The sequence below is a fragment of the Phocoena phocoena genome, chromosome 2 (genome assembly GCF_963924675.1).
Source record: "Phocoena phocoena chromosome 2, mPhoPho1.1, whole genome shotgun sequence".
In the NCBI taxonomy this organism is placed as follows: Eukaryota; Metazoa; Chordata; class Mammalia; order Artiodactyla; family Phocoenidae; genus Phocoena; species Phocoena phocoena.
In genome coordinates this window covers 107,933,152-107,949,595 of record NC_089220.1, presented here as the reverse complement: position 1 = coordinate 107,949,595, position 16,444 = coordinate 107,933,152, and the positions used below count along the sequence as shown (strand labels likewise).

General features: G+C 37.9%; 1 protein-coding gene across 1 annotated transcript in view; it reads left to right on the top strand.

Moving 5' to 3' along the window:
• Positions 1-1,059: 1,059 nt before the first annotated feature.
• CLPX (caseinolytic mitochondrial matrix peptidase chaperone subunit X) overlaps positions 1,060-16,444 on the top strand; it is a 35,038-nt gene continuing 19,653 nt past the window's right edge. The window contains exons 1-3 of the mRNA XM_065872525.1: positions 1,060-1,138; positions 8,480-8,640; positions 10,298-10,415. Coding sequence (XP_065728597.1) covers positions 1,060-1,138; positions 8,480-8,640; positions 10,298-10,415 — 358 coding nt within the window. The remainder of the gene's footprint in view (positions 1,139-8,479; positions 8,641-10,297; positions 10,416-16,444) is intronic.

Sequence of the window (16,444 nt, the reverse complement as noted above, 5' to 3'; positions counted from 1 at the left end):
CTGCTCTGCAGCATGTGGGATCTTCCCGGCCCAGGGCTTGAACCCGTGTCCCCTGCATTGGCAGGTGGATTCTTAACCACTACGCCACCAGGAAAGCCCTGATCTGCTTTAGATATCCAGAGAGGAACCAGCCAAACAGAGGTCTAAGAGTAACCGAAGAGAGATTCTTGAAGTAACTATTTACCAAGGTGTGCTCAGGTTTAAGGGAACGGACAAAGGATTGTAAAGCACCCAGGGACTAGCAACGACCTGAAGAGTCATCACCACTAGGCTTGAAAAAACAAGGAAAGAGAGCTGTCATCCAACAGCTGTTGCTTGAGGAACTTAGTAAAAAATACCGCCACTTCCATGTCGCAAATCAGGAAACCAAAGATAAGGAAAAGATAAGGAACACAGGATGGGGGACCCCCGAGGGGAGGAACTTATCGATTCTTATATAATCGGCGGCTTTCAAGACTCCTCCTGCGACCGGATAAGCCACGGGTTTCACTTTGACCTTCCCAGACACCAGTAGAAAATGACCAGTTTACTGTTACGAGCTGGAACTACAACTCCCGGCATGCATCTCTCCGCTACAATCGCAAACTTTTCAACGCTAGGATAAAGGGACTTTCCGGAAGAATTGTGGGTCGGGACTTGTAGTTCTTCATTTGGTGGGGGCGGGGGTAAATCGGCCTTCTGCCGTAGCGTGCTCATTGGCGCCCAGGTCACCGCCCCCTTCCCCTCGCCTACGTTTGTGTCTCACGCACGCGCGGCTCGTGCCCACGCCCCCTCCCTAGGCCTAGGACGCAGGCGCGCGCAAGCCCCCCTGGGCCCGATAGGAGGGGAGGGTGCAGGGGGAGGAGAACGTGGAGGGGGGGGCATGTTAGGTGTCTATTCAGTAGACGGCAGTGGGGCACGAAAAGTGTGAAGGCATTGCTCCCAGGCGGGTGATATCTGCAGTGGGCCTAGAATCGACAGGAGAGTTCGGAGCCAAGCCAGGGAACCCCGCGAGTAGCAGTCGGCTGCTGAGACCCGGAGGGCGGCAGGGGGCGAAGCCCCAGCCTAGGCCCCGCGGAGATGTCGGGCTGCGGCGCTTGTACTTGCGGCGCCACAGCCGCGCGGCTCATCAGCTCCTCGTTCGCCTCCGCGCCAAGAGGTAACGAAGTAGTCCCGCACCTGAGCTCTTGACCCAGCAGTGGCCCGGTCGGCGGCGGCGGGGACCCCGGGGAGGGCGAGAGGCCTCCCCCACCCCGAGGATGTGAGGAGGTGCTCGGCGCTTCGCCTGGCAACCCCCCCTTTCTCCGTGGCATGGGTCTCTGCCAACCTCTGGAGCAGCTGGTTCTCACATTTGAAGTGAAACCCTCTGGCTCCCCCACCCTCCCGCTTTCAGGCCCTCTGACTTTGGGGCCAGAATGTGGTCGCTTCGCAGAAACCCTGAAAGAGGCACGCGGTGCTCCGTTGGTTAAAAAGTGTCCCCAGACCCCACTCCGCAGGTGACTGCCGCCTCCCCTGGCTGCGGTTCCTCTTCTGGAGCCCGGCCGGGTTCCCCTCGGGCCTGTCGCGGGCCGCGGGAAGGGCCCGGATGAGGAGCCGCCCCTGTTGGGGTCCCCCCGGGGCCGCGGGGCGCCGAGCGGGCCGTCCCGGGCGCAGGCCGCGCGGGGGCCGCGGTGTCACAGTCGTTGTGCGGCCGCTCACACCGGGACGTAAAGCTGACTCGCACTACTTTTCGGGGGCCGCAGCAAAGCTCCCGGGGAGATGGAAATTCCCGCAGAAATTGTTTCTGAAGGGCTTAGGTGTCTCAAGGAGTCAGTCGTTTGCCGGATTTCCTAACTTGACAGCCCCAAGTAGTTTTTTAAGGGTGGCGCTTGTTTACCTTTCCTTTCTGTTTATCAGGAGCTGTGAAAGAGTGGCAACCCCAGCCAAGAGATTCCGGAAAAGAAACCATTTTTCTCTTCCCTAAATCTATGAATAGCAAAGAGTCTAGATCCTGTTATAATCACTAACTTCTAGACAGATTCGTTTTGTTTTGGATTATCAGTTTATGATCTTTGGATTAGAAAAAGCTCCCTTTTCCGAATTTTTAGCTTCATTGTAAAATTCTTACAGTTTACTAAATATTTATTTTCCGACAGTTTATTTCACAGAGGGATTCAATTGTGTGGGCAGAAGCATTTTGTAAAATGGTACATAAATGTAAAGGAGTGAATTTAGTCCCAGAACATTGTTAATCCTGAACAAGTAGACATCCCTATTCCAGGAATATGAGTTGCAAACACTCGAAAGTGACAGATATTTAAATTCATTTATTTGACAAATTTGTTGAGGGCCTGCTATGTGTCAGGCCCTGCTTTGGTGCTGGAGATGGAAGGGTGAATAAGTCCTCATCTTCGAGTTTAGAGGAATAGACAAAGAATAATATTGTTTCTGGGCCTGTATAAGGTATGTGTTCTCCTTGGACAGGGAGGGCTTCTTTGACAACATTCTTTGTCTCTATCAATTGTCCCTGAAAACTATGAGTTATAGGAAGTGTGCAGCTATTTGTTTATTTTTGTTTTCAAAACAACATCTTTCAAAATTAAATCTATCATTAGGTAAATCAGCAAAAGCTAATGACTTATTTAGGAATTATCTATTTGTTTCTCAGTTAATACAAGTTTACTAGAGGTTTTCAGAAATACCAAACTATAATTTTCACAGTAAAGGAGTAAATTAAACCTAAAGTATGAGACATTACCCAATATCATTATAGAATTTAATATTTTTATATGACAATGAAACAGCACATGGTTTTCACATGGATTTACATAAAATGTTTGTTTTCCATGGTAGAAACTCTAAAAGTATACATAAGTCTACAAGAATATAAAGATGTATTTTTTTAAGGCCTGAAAAACCTTGAAGAGGGTTATTTTTATTTAGAATTCTTGGAAAGAGGAAGAGAGGTGAAAGATAGAAAAATCACAATTGAACTTTAGCTAGTTTATTATTCTTATGTACAGAGTTAAGAATTTCAGCAACATAATTTAAACAAATAAAAATAGTTTCATCAATATAGTCTTCTAACAGGAAATTTGTATAATGAATTAAGAATAAAAGGGGAGATTTCAGAGCTCCTCTGAAGTACAGCGCTATTCTCTATTTCTATTGGTTTATCTGTCATGTTAGACTTTAAAAGTTTTAAACTGTAGTTTGAAAAATTAATTTGATAAATTGTCATACTAGACACTGGATCTGTTTTCTTTTCCTGTTGGGCTATGTGTATCCAATTTAATGTGTTTTTCTTCAGTATTCTCTTTGAATATGAAACCTATAGTAAAGTAAAATTTTAAAATATTTTTTCTACTTGAATTGCTGGTGTTTTCAATATTGATGTATATTTTTTCAAATGTACTTTGCATATATAACAGTCAGTTTGCATTCTAAATATATGCATTCAGAAATGTTTGATTCCATTTAAAAAATTCTGAGTGACAGTACTTGGTTTGAATTTGGCTGTGAGAATTGTGTGATCCTGTGTAAATCCCTCGATTTCTGGATGCTTTCTGTTCTTGTCCATTGAAAGGGTGTCACCTCATGAGGGTGTAAATGAAGATTTGAAGATGCTCAAACATGTTGGTGGGCATCCATAATTTTTTTAGCTAGATTTTAATTCTCTCTCTCTCTCTCTCTCTCTCTCTCTCTCTCTCTCCCCCCCCCTCTTGTAGTTAAATCCAATACAAATTAATATGACAAAGTGAGTAAATGATAGAGCATCTTTATTTCTAGAATAGCACACTATTTCCTAATCAACATTTCTCTTTTCTTGGGCATGTTCATCTTCAGACCAGCAGACTAGTAGCTTTAGTGAAAACCTATCAAACGTTTTTAAACTTGAGGAAAGCTATCATAGGAGTGATGTTATTTTTCTTTATTAAGAAGTATTCAGTATTCCTGAAGTAATAACTTGGGCATAAAATAAAAATTTGAGATTATTAAAAGCAATAAGCATCTACTAAGTTGCCAGCATTGTTTGCGAGTTTTTGTTGAATTTTGTTTCCAATTTGTGTTGGAGGTTAGAGGACTGGTGTTCAAGAGAGCATTTAACTTAATTTGCCATTTCATCAGTTGTTATACACTTAAAATATTGTCACTACAAATATAGTTTTAAATTTTAATTAATTCTTTTACTCTATTTCTAAAATGCAAATTAAAGATCGGTTAATCTTTCAAGCTGAATCATTTGTATGTTTTTGGAGAATGCTTAGTTCAAGATTGAATATAGGAAGTCAAGTATTTAGAAATTGAATAAATTACCCTCCAAGTTCTTAATAGCCCTAACATCATTGTACCTTATTCTAATATATATTTTAAAAAAAAACTGCTCTGAAACTCAAAGCTTTATCCTTATGACAGAAGTTTTGTAAGGGGTTTAACTTGACTGTCTTCTGTCATTGCTGCCAAGTACTCTTTCGAAATATACTTCCCATAAATGCTTCCCTTTTTGGCTTTTAGGGGTTTTTCACCTGGGTTCACAGGCTTCCAAAGGGCCCAGGGATAGAATTCAGAGGTTCTTTGAACTTTATTTTCACTAATCTGAGTGAAATATAGCATTTCCTTCAATTACGAATGTAGTCAGCAAACCACAGTAGTATTAGCAATACCTGTGGATTTGTCACCAATCAAAATCACAGATATTTTCATATCACATTACATTACTGGTATTTCAAAATATTGTTTATACTTTCCACTACTTTGAAATCATGGTAGTTACATTAAAAGCTGTTAGATCTTATTTAATTTTGTTAGTTAAGAAGAATATTTTTAAAGAGAAAAACAAATAGCGTATGCTAACACATATATGGAATCTAAAAAAAAAAAAGTGGTCATGAAGAACCTAGGGGCAAGACGGGAATAAAGACACAGACCTACTAGGGAATGGACTTGATATGGGGAGAGGGAAGGGTAAGCTGGGACAAAGTGAGAGAGTGGCATGGTCATATATACACTACCAAATGTAAAATAGATAGCTAGTGGGAAGCAGCCACACAGCACAGGGAGATCAGCTCGTGCTTTGTGACCATCTAGAGGGTTGGGAGGGAGGGAAACGCAAGAGGGAAGAGATAACGGGACATATGTATATGTATAACTGATTCACTTTGTTATAAAGCAGAAACTAACACACCATTGTAAAGCAATTATACTCCAATAAAGATGTTAAAAAAAAGAATATTTAAAAAATATTTTGATAACTACTTGAGGATAATTGGTTTCCTTTGTTATGTATTTTATTCTGTACATTTAAAAACATTCTGAATAGGCTTCACCAGACTGCCAGAGGGCACAAAAATGGGTTAAAAACTGATTGGGTTGCTGCCATAATTTCTGTGAGGATTTTATATGATTGGTGAATGACTGATCATTTAAATTGTTTTGTACAGTGGTTTTAAAAAGTGGGGTCCTCAAACCAGCAGCATCAGCATCATCTGGGAACTTGTTAGAAATGCATTCTTGGGTCCCACCTCATACCTTCTGAATCAGAACCAGGGAGAATCCCCTCCAGCCTGTGTTTTAACAAGTTCTCCAGGTGATTCTAATGCATGCCCAAGTTTGAGACCCAGAGGTTTAGTATTTACAGCATCTTGTTGGTGTAGCCCTTAGATTATATCAGTAGAATATTAAAACAGCTCTCCAGTACCATACCATCAGGGCCAGCAAAGAAATTCTTAAATTTAGATTTTTAAATGATATGAACATGTTTCTCAGATAGTATTTTCTGTGGTGACTGTATGGTTGCATTGGTTTCATATGTTACTTGATAAATTATTTAAGGTGAAGGACACTTTTTCTTTCTATTCAAGTAGATTTTAAAAGGATCATGTTCATAATTTTTATCTCTCTTAAATTGCCAAAGATAATTTCCTTTCAGCTTATTTTCTAATAATACTAGATATTGTAAATTGTTAAATACTATTTTAAAAGATGTATTGTAAGTGGGAAATAATACACTCTATCTGATACTTCAGGGCTAAGTTTTGTTCTAAACATCCAAGTACAAATAGCCTCACATAAAGCTTGTTACAATTGTAGTTTTCTTTGTGAATACATCATAAAGGTTCAATAAAAAAGTTACCCTTGTTACATAGATTATAATAAATTATTGTATTATGCTACCTTTCATATTAACTTATAATGGATGTTTTCAAGCACACACAAAATAGAACACTGAACCCCAAAATACCTGTCACCCAGCGTCAAGGTGCATTCAACTTTCTGCATTCTTGATTTCATCTATCCCTCTCCTCCATGACTTTTTCTAGACTTGCTTTTTAGATTGACATAGTCTTTAAATCATATTATGTCCTTGGAAAAACATTAATGTTTAGCTTAAATTTCATAAACTACCTTAGATCTCATTCTAATGAGAGAGTAATAGCTAACATAATTTACTGCAAAAAATGGAAATGTTACAGAGAAAATTTGAAATGTCTTTTGAAGATGTTTCTTAGAAGGAAAACATCAAATGTAGTTGGTTTTTTTTTTTCCTTATTAATAGTCAAGCTTAATAGTGTTAAGCAAAATTTTACACTCTTTGGGTTAGGGACTGGCGTGTCATAATCCTTTTTTGGTGTTCTTTATGAATTTATATAGAAATGAGAAAATTTGTTTCCTCTTACTTGTATCTTTCCTGAGTAGTTTGGTGGGTTCATTTTTGTACTTCGTGGAACTGGAGATGGCCTATGGTGATAAGTAAAGAAACTAGTTCTAACAGTAAAGAAACTAGTTCTAACAGTGTACAAAATTGTGTTGGAAAATGGGAGTCGTTAAAAAAACAGTTATATAATTAAGCAATTGGTTTTGAATTGTTTGACGTACATAATTTTTTTTTTTGCGGTACGCGGGCCTCTCACTGTTGTGGCCTCTCCCTTTGCGGAGCACAGGCTTCGGACTCGCAGGCTCAGCGGCCATGGCTCACGGGCCCAGCCGCTCTGCGGCTTGTGGGATCTTCCCAGACCGGGGCACAAACCCACGTCCCCTGCATCGGCAGGCGGACTCTCAACCACTGCGCCACCAGGGAAGCCCTACATAATTTTAAACCAGTTTTTGCATTTGGATACAATATATACATGTGTGCATGATCTTTTAAAAGCCCTAACAGGTGTGGGAATGAAAATTTAAGTCCTGAGTTGTGAATTTTGCAGGGAATAAAATGAGGGAGGGAAAATCAGTTTCTTAAATTTATCTAAGTGTTAACCCCTTGGTTGTTTATTACCTCCTAATAGCACTCTGCTGGGAAACTTCCTTTTTGGGGGTTCATTAATGTACATTATAGCTTATGCAAGATTCTGAATAGCTCTAGTGTACTGAAGTCTATGGAATTTTGTTTAACCTATTGTATGACCATTCAGTTTTCTTGTGTAGGGAACAGTCTTTTAAAGACCAAATTGGGAAATGCTGCCTTATGGGAGTATGGCTCTTTTGCCATTGACTATAATTTATTCGGAGGCCTGTTTTGTATTTATATGGAAAAAAGCAGGAGTCAGCAAACAGTGGCCCCATGGAACAAATCCAGCCACACCCATGTGTTTGCATATTGTTTACACTTGCTTTCATGTTACAGGGAGAATTAATGAGATTGAGACTACATACATGGCCCACAAAGCTGAAAATACTTACTATCCTCATCTTTTACAGAAAAAGTTTGCCAAATAAGTCAGTGATTAACCTATGTCTTTCTAAGAATTTTAACTTCAAATATGGCAAAAGGTTAAAATGTTTGAAAGCTGGATGGTGGTTACACAATATTTTTTTATTGAAATATATTTCTCTTTTCTATAGGATTGAAATATTTTATTAAAACATGATTTAATGAATAGCACATAACTTTTTTTTTTTTTTTTTTTTTTGCGGTACGCGGGCCTCTCACTGTTGTGGCCTCTCCCGTTGAGGAGCACAGGCTCCGGAGGCGCAGGCTCAGCGGCCATGGCTCACGGGCGCAGCCGCTCCGCGGCATCCGGGATCCTCCTGGACCGGGGCACGAACCCGTGTCCCCTGCATCGGCAGGCGGACTCTCAACCACTGCGCCACCAGGGAAGCCCAGCACATAACTTTTTAAAGAACATTTGAAATTTGTTGCCATTGTTGCAGGTATTACCCCCATATAACCAAAGAGACAGATGAGTTCATGTCAATTGTTTATTCTCATTGGTAGAAATAATATAAGAAGTATAAGAATATAGGACATAAATGGCCTTTTTCCCCTACAGGTGAGGCAGATGTTGAACTACTTATTTTTCACACTTTGAAAGAGCCATTTATTGTTATGACCTGGGTGGTCTTTCCTTACTTCCAAAGCACAGGTCGGGCCAGTTTTTGAAGATGGTGTCACCAGTTTGTACTACTGCTGTGAAGACAATAGCTTTTTCAACCTCCTTTATGCTTGAGGGATTTTTATCCCCAGGGGACTTATTGAAGGTGTGTTAATATTTGATGTGTAGACTAAATTTCATTGTATTTTCAGGTATTTCTTGTGGTCGCATTCATATACCAGTTTTAGGAAGGCTTGGGACCTTTGAAACTCAGCTTCTACGAAGAGCTCCTTTTAGAGCCTTTACAGAAACACCAGCATACTTTGCTTCAAAAGATGGGATGAGTAAAGATGGCTCTGGAGATGGAAATAAGGTATTTTATCTTTATTGGCATCTATACACATATTTGAGTTCCCTCATTTAAACAATTAAATATAATAATACTACTCTGTATTTCATTGGTTTGTGTGTTTTCTATAGGAAATGTGAAATATATAAAATGATCTGAAGAATTTTACATATTTTTTTAAAAAATTAATTTATTTACTTATTTATTTTTTGGCTGCATTGGGTCTTTGTTGCTGCGTGCGGGCTTTGTCTAGTTGCAGCAAGTGGGGGCTACTTTTGTTTGCGGTGCGTGAGCTTCTCACTGCGGTGGCTTCTCTGGTTGCGGAGCACAGGCACTAGTTGTACGGGCTTAAGTAGTTGTGGCTTGTGAGCTCAGTAGTTGGGCTCTAGAGTGCATCTCTACTTGTGGCACACGGGCTTAGTTGCTCCACGGCATGTGGGATCTTCCTGGACCAGGGATTGAACCCGTGTCCCCTGCGTTGGCAGGCGGATTCTAACCACTGTGCCACCAGGGAAGTCCCTACATATTTTTATTTTGTGTTATCAGTCTGAGCCATAAAATAGTTTGATAAGCATTGCACTTAGTAAGCAGTAGTTAAAATTTCTAACACCCCAAAGCAGTAAAGAAGCTTCATTAAGGCGTAGAGAACGGACATGTGGACACAGGCAGGGAAGAGGAGGGAGGGACGAATTGGGAGATTAGGATTGACATATATACACTACTATGCATAAAATAGATAGCTAGTGGGAACATTCTGTAAAGCACAGGAAGCTCAGCTCAGTGTTCTGTGACCACCTAGATGGGTGAGATGGAGGAGGGTGGGAGGGAGGTCCAAGAGGGAGGGGGTATATGTATATATATAGCTGATTCATTTCATTGTACAGCAGAAACTAACACAACATTCTAAAGGAATTATACTCCAATAAAAAAAATAATCTATGTAGTCAGTCTCATGGTTGGTTGGATTGGGAATAACCATCATTTTCTGCTTCCACACAGTTCTTACAACTCATGATAGTATAAACCTTACTTCATCCTCTACCTCAAAATCTTAGATATCTGTATGACTTAATGTTAGGCTACTCTGTAGCTAGCAAGTAGATGATTGGTGATTGTATTAGGTCAGTGAGTTACCATTTCTTTTTTATTATGTGAATTTGACAACACTTGAATTATTAATATATGTGAGACAAAATGCTAGGTGCTTTCATATCCACACTTAATCCTAACAATGACCCTCTAAAGTAGGTGAAATTATCCCCATTTTAGAGATGATAAAAGTTAGATTCAAGAAAGTTGAGTCACTACTTGCCAAGATAATAACTCCTGATTCAATTTCATTGAAATGTAGTTTTTTACCTATAGTAACTTTTTTTAATTTACTAGTGCTTATTGATTTTTTTTCCCATAGTGTTTATTGATTGTCATTGCAGAAAAGCTAATTATACATGCTGGCACATACCATGTAAAGAAGGAATGCAGTAAATATATGTGTTTACTAGAACTGATTTTATTGTTTTTACACCAGTGATAATAGAGATATAAATTATACTAATAATTCCATTCTAAAAATTGTAAAAATTATAAGATTACAAACAATATTGCTTATACTTAAGTTACATGGTGGTTGCCTGAAAGTAATAATTGACTTTCTTTTTTTTTTTTCTTCCACAAACATTAGAAATCAGCAAGTGAGGGAAGCAGTAAGAAGTCAGGCTCTGGGAATTCTGGGAAAGGTGGAAACCAGCTTCGCTGTCCTAAATGTGGTGACTTGTGCACACACGTAGAGACCTTTGTGTGTAAGTATTCTTCTATTGTTCTTCTTTTTCCCTGCCTTTTCTGTAAGTCGTTACTTGCATTATATACATTGTATAAACATATACATTATAAATACATACATTATATAAACTAGAATTATTTTCTTCCTGAACTTAACGTTAGTCTTTTACGTTCACCAGATACTAAAAATCTCCTGGACTAGTAATGCTTTGCACTGTGGTGTAAGGTAATTTAAGAAAACTCTTTGCTTCTTTTTTTTTTTTTTTGCCGTACATGGGCCTCTCACTGTTGTGGCCTCTCCTGCTCTGGGCACGCAGGCTCAGCGGCCATGGCTCACGGGCCCAGCCGCTCTGCGGCATGTGGGATCCTCCTGGACCGGGGCACGAACCCGTGTCCCCTGCATCGGCAGGCAGACTCTCAACCACTGCGCCACCAGGGAAGCCCTCTTTGCTTCTTTATTTTGCTTACATGTGTTTATTTTAAATTTGGATTTCGTGGGTTTTCATGTATGTAACCATTAAGCTGTAGAAGAAGCAAGGCTTATTTATTCTGTATTTGTTCTTCAAATACCTATTAAGCATCTCATATAGCTGGAGATTGTCAGTTATTCAAATATTAAGGTATTTTCCCTCTCTGAGTACTTACCAGAGGTGCTAAGTCCTCAGTTCTAGGAAGTGTCTGATAATTATTAGTGATTCAGACACTAAGAGAAGGAAGACATCAATAGTCCTATTTTTGCTGTTAGTGTCAGTAACTATCTCTGAAATGCAGAGATGCTACTGCTGATATTTTATTTAATGAATCAGATAAATCATTTCCTACATGATTAGAGTTGATGGTAATGACTCAAGAGTAAATTACTTTGCACTACCGTGGTACCTGCTATACTATCCAATTGTGAAAAGATTGATGGTCAGGCTTGGCAGAAGTTTCAGTTTCTGATGATTAACTAGAGAGGATTCTCTATATTCTAACTCAAATATTGAGACTTCAGTTACATTTTCACATCTATCATTAATATTAATTGTCCACTATATGAAAATGTATTACATGTAGCATATCTTTACAATTTTGGAAAGACCTTTAAAGTGGTACCATTCTATATGAGGTTCTCTTTGTGGCTTTGCCCAGTAAGAGATCAAAGAGAAGAATCAGTATGAATGAAAATTAATTTGGATTGCAACATAAAATGAAAGTGGTAGAATTGGATGATATAACTTCTAAATAACATTTACTTTTAACACATTGGTGTCATATAGTAAAATTCCAAAATGTCTGAGGATTGCTCAATTCATACTGGCAGTGTCATATTACATGTTTTAATCAAGAAAATTTCCATTTTTTTTCCCCAAAGAAAGATTTCAACCTTTATAGACCTATAATTCTACTCTAAAAATAATTTCCTAGAATAGAAAAGGAAAGAAACTAACATTTAATAAATGTCAGTCTGTATAATTTTATTCTCACAATCTTATTTTTGTCAAAACAGGGAATATCCTCATTTTTATAAATGAAGTAGCTAAAATTAAGTTTAAGTAATTCATCCAAGGTTATAGAGCAGTGAAGATATCTTATTCAGAAATTCCTTTCCTGTTCAGAAGTTCCTGTCCTTTGTACCAACTGGAATTCTTTAGGGATAAACTAGCTCCTCTTGAGATTAAATTTTTCTTTTTATACAGTGTTCTCATAACTTTCCAGGTTGTATTAATCACTGAAGGTGATTGTTAACATACAGATTCCCACCTCCCCTAGAGATTATCTAGATAAAAAACACTATACTAATCAACTCAAGGCTGTTTCCTTTGGGAATTATAATTAGGGAGGGAGATGTGGGAGTAGAGAATGTGGAAGAAAAGAGTAAAACAAGAGTACATTCTTACAAAGCATCTGTTGAGTCAGACACTGCTAGGCCCAGGAAATACACAGATGAGCATGACACTGTCCCTTTCCTCTGGCGCTGTACTGCATAGAAGAAAGAAGCCCCAGCAGTGAGGCCCTCTTCCTTGGTTTTGCTGGCCCATAATAAAAGTCTCTCCAGAATGCATCCCTTTTGAATGCTGAGGATCTTCTGTGTCTACTCACTGAAAATTGGATCATCCTGGTTCTAAAGAATGTTGTTTGAACGTGGGTTATTCATTTTGTTTGAATCTGCATTTATTAGTTATTAGTTCATAAACATATTTTTATGTGCTTTTTGTTTGTTTTTGTTCTTTTATGTGCTTTTTAGTCACTTGTAATTCTTTTGTGAATGGCCTGTTTAAGTAATTGTCTACTTTTTTTGTCATTTTAAATTATTTTTAATTACCCGAGGAATACATATGTATATCTCCCTTTGTAAAAAAAAAAGTAGAGCATTATAGATAATGCTAAAGATATATTTCTGTAATATGTCTTCATTGAACACATAACTTTTAAAAAGCATAAATGGTTTCATATTGTTCATGTTTTTGCAAATTGTTTTTTTTCCCAACTCAGCAGTGTTTTGAGAGCTTTGTGTGTTGATACATACAAGTTCTTTCTTTTAAATTTTAATTTTTTATTGAGCTATTATTATTCACATACCATACAATTCACCCTTTTAAAGTATACATTTCAGGAATTTTTAGTATATCCATGAAGTTGTACAGTCATTACCAGTATCTAATTCCTGAATATTTATATCACCCCCAAAAGAAACCCCATAACCCTTAGCAGTCACTTTCCACCCCTTCCCCTCCCAGCCTTGGCAACCATTAACCTACTTGTGGTCTCTATAGATATGTCTATTCTGGATATTTCATATAAATAGAATTATACATTATGTGACTTTTTATATCTGGCTTTTTTTACTTAGCATGTTTTCACGGTTGATCAGTGTTGTATTATGTATCAGTACTTCATTGCTTTTTATGGCTGAATAGTATTTCCATTGTTTATCCATTCATCAGTTGATGGACATTTGAGAGTTGTTTCTGCTTGTTGGACATTATGAATGAATAATGCTACTGTGAACATTTGTTTACAAGTTTTTGTGTGTACTTACGTTTTTGCTTCTCTTGGGTATATGCTTAGGAATGGAATTGCTGGGTGAAATGTTAACTTTGTTTAGCTTTTTAAGGAACTGCTACAGAGGTAGTAGCTTTACAACCATTTTACAACCCCACTAACAATGTGTAAGGGTTCTATTTTCTCCACATCCTCTTCAACATTTATGTCTTTTTTTATTATAGCCATCATAGTGATGGGAAGTGGTATCTCATCATGGTTGTGATCTACATTTCCCTAATGACTAAAGACGTTAAGCATCTTTTCATGTGCTTATTGACCATTTGTATATCTTCTTTGGAGAAAAGACTAAATTTTTTGTCCATTTTTAAGTTGGGTTATCTTTTTATTGTTGAGCTATAAGAGGTCTTTATGTATTTTGAATACTAGACCCTTATCTAGATATGTGATGTGCAAATATTTTTTCTCATTCTGTGGGTAGTCCTTTCCTTTTAAATGCTGTATAGCAGGAGTCAGCAAACTTTTACTATAAAGACCAAATATTAAGTATTTTAGACTTTATGGGCCATATGGTCTCTGTTGTGACTTTTCTCCTTTGCTGTTATAGTGCAGAAGCAACCATAGACAATGTAAAACAGTGAGGATGGCTATGTTCCAATAAAATTTTGTATATGGACACTGAAATTTGAATTTCATATAACTTTCATTGTCATTTTTTTAATGTAGAAACTGTTCTTAGCTCATTGATCTTGCTGTACATATTTCATCTCACAAGTATATTTGTAGTGATTTTTATGTTTTCTTATAGTGGTATTACTCTTGCTTGACTGACTGTAGAAATAAAATGCCATTTTTATAGATACCATTATGAATGTATAGAAAATCATCAGAAATTGAAATAATATCTAAGATTCTTGATTATAATGATATATATTATTTAGTTTTTTCTTGCCCATTTAAAAAATAACTTGTCAGACATGAATAGCATCCCTACTTTTATTTAAGGTAGGGCTTTTAGTTGTTTTTTTTTTGTTTGTTTCTGTTTTTTGGTCTTTATTTCTTTTTTATTTTAACTTAAGAGAAAATTGAGATATAATTTCTTTACAGAAAAGGAAAGAAAGTGCATGGATTCTAAATGTACAGTTTGATGGATTTACATATCAAATATTCCCACACCCCAGAAGGCTCCCTCTTGTTCTTTCCTAGTCACTAACCTTTCTTTCCCCAAGGCAACTACTACCTTGACCTCCATCACTAGAGATTGGTTTTGCCTGTTCCTATACTTCATTTAAACAGAGTCATAGTGCATGTTTTGCTTTTGGGTAGAGCCTTTAGTTTTTATTTTTATGTATATAATACTTTCTGAAGGCTTACTGTAATTACATTTCTCATAGGTTAAGAATAAACTTTCCTGCAGTGGTTTGGAGATTTTATGTTTGACCCTGAAACTTTTTCAAAATCATGAAGAACTTTCATTTAAGCAAATATCCTGAAAAAGGTTTTTACTAAGGTAGTCTTTCTTCTGTCGTGGGTATATTATACAAGCATGTTTACTGGAATCAGTATTCTGTTTATAAAGGAATATAGGATACCTCTAGTAATCATTTAAAGGAAGGAGGTTTATTTATCCCCTGATAATTTAACAAAGTCAGATTTTGCCCCTTGTTTTTAGGAGTAAAAAATATGCATTACAATGCTTGTTTATTTGTTTGTTTTTCTGAAATAGCATTTTGATAAATAAAATCGAATCCTTGAACTTGGGTATATGTTGAACATGTTTCAGTGTAAAACTGTATTGCAAGTATTCAGGTAGAATTTAAGCAACCCTTCAAACAGTAAGCAGAGACAAATGTTATTTGTCAGTGTTTCTCTTTCCCTTTCACCTAGTATCTTCAGAAAAATATTTTGTTCTTGTGTTCTCAGGCCAGATTTTTCTGTCACACAGCCTGAACTAGATTAGCGGCTTCTCTGCCCTTTAATCCTTCCCCTGTTTACTGGTGCCTTATCCTAAACTAAAGCCACTGTCTTTCCCACTGATGGGAGGTGGTGATAACGTGTTTGGGCTTGTGTTAATCAAAGGTACTTGGTATAGCTTGATCTTTTTTTTTAGGGAAGCACTTACTAGGTGATTGATAAATGGAATACACAGATGACCCCTAATCTAGTTTAAAATTTGTGGCTAGAATTTATCCAGAATGTATTTTTGTTTGGCCTTGTGTTTAAGAACAGACACGTAAGAATTAAATTGGCTGAATTAATAGTTAAATTTATTTTTTAAATGTGGAATTGTCTATTTAAAAAAAAATTTAGATTATTTTGTGAAGATTGAGGTGTGCTTGCCAGTGCAGTTTTTCTTGTAATGTATGGATAGGTAGTTATAATATTCCCAAAGGACAGAGATTCCCATGGTTTTAAAAATTCTTTTCACCTCTCTAGTTAGGTTACACAAAGGTAACATGAAAATGTATACCTAGACCTACCAACATGTAACTAATTCCTGTGTACCTTTTGCTCTGTATCTGTTAATAGTCTGTATGGGATTCTCTACCATGCGAGCGGGGGCTACTCTTCGTTGCGGTGAGCAGGCTTCTCATCGCGGTGGCTTCTCTTGTCGTGGAGCATGGGCTGTAGGTGCGCGGCCTTCAGTAGTTGTGGTGTGTGGGCTCAGTAGTTGTGGCTTGCGGGCTCTAGAGTGCAGGCTCAGTAGTTGTGGCACACAGGCTTAATTGCTCCGCGGCATGTGGAATCTTCCCGGACCAGGGATCGAACATGTGTTTCCTACACTGGCAGGTGGATTCTTAGCCACTACACCACCAGGGAAGTCCCTGACTCCCCGCTTTGACTGCCGAGGGCCCGGGTTCAATCCTTGGTTGGGGAACTAAGATCCTGCAAGCAGTGTGGTGCGGCCAAAAAAAAGAAACTTTAGCGAATGGAGAAGTCGAAATAATTTCAACTGATCTTTTCTCTAGATGCAGTCTATCACAAAATGAAAGAACCTAGTTAAAGTGAACAAAGTGTAGTTTACTGAACTCATCTTTATCATCTATTTTAGGTATAAACTAGG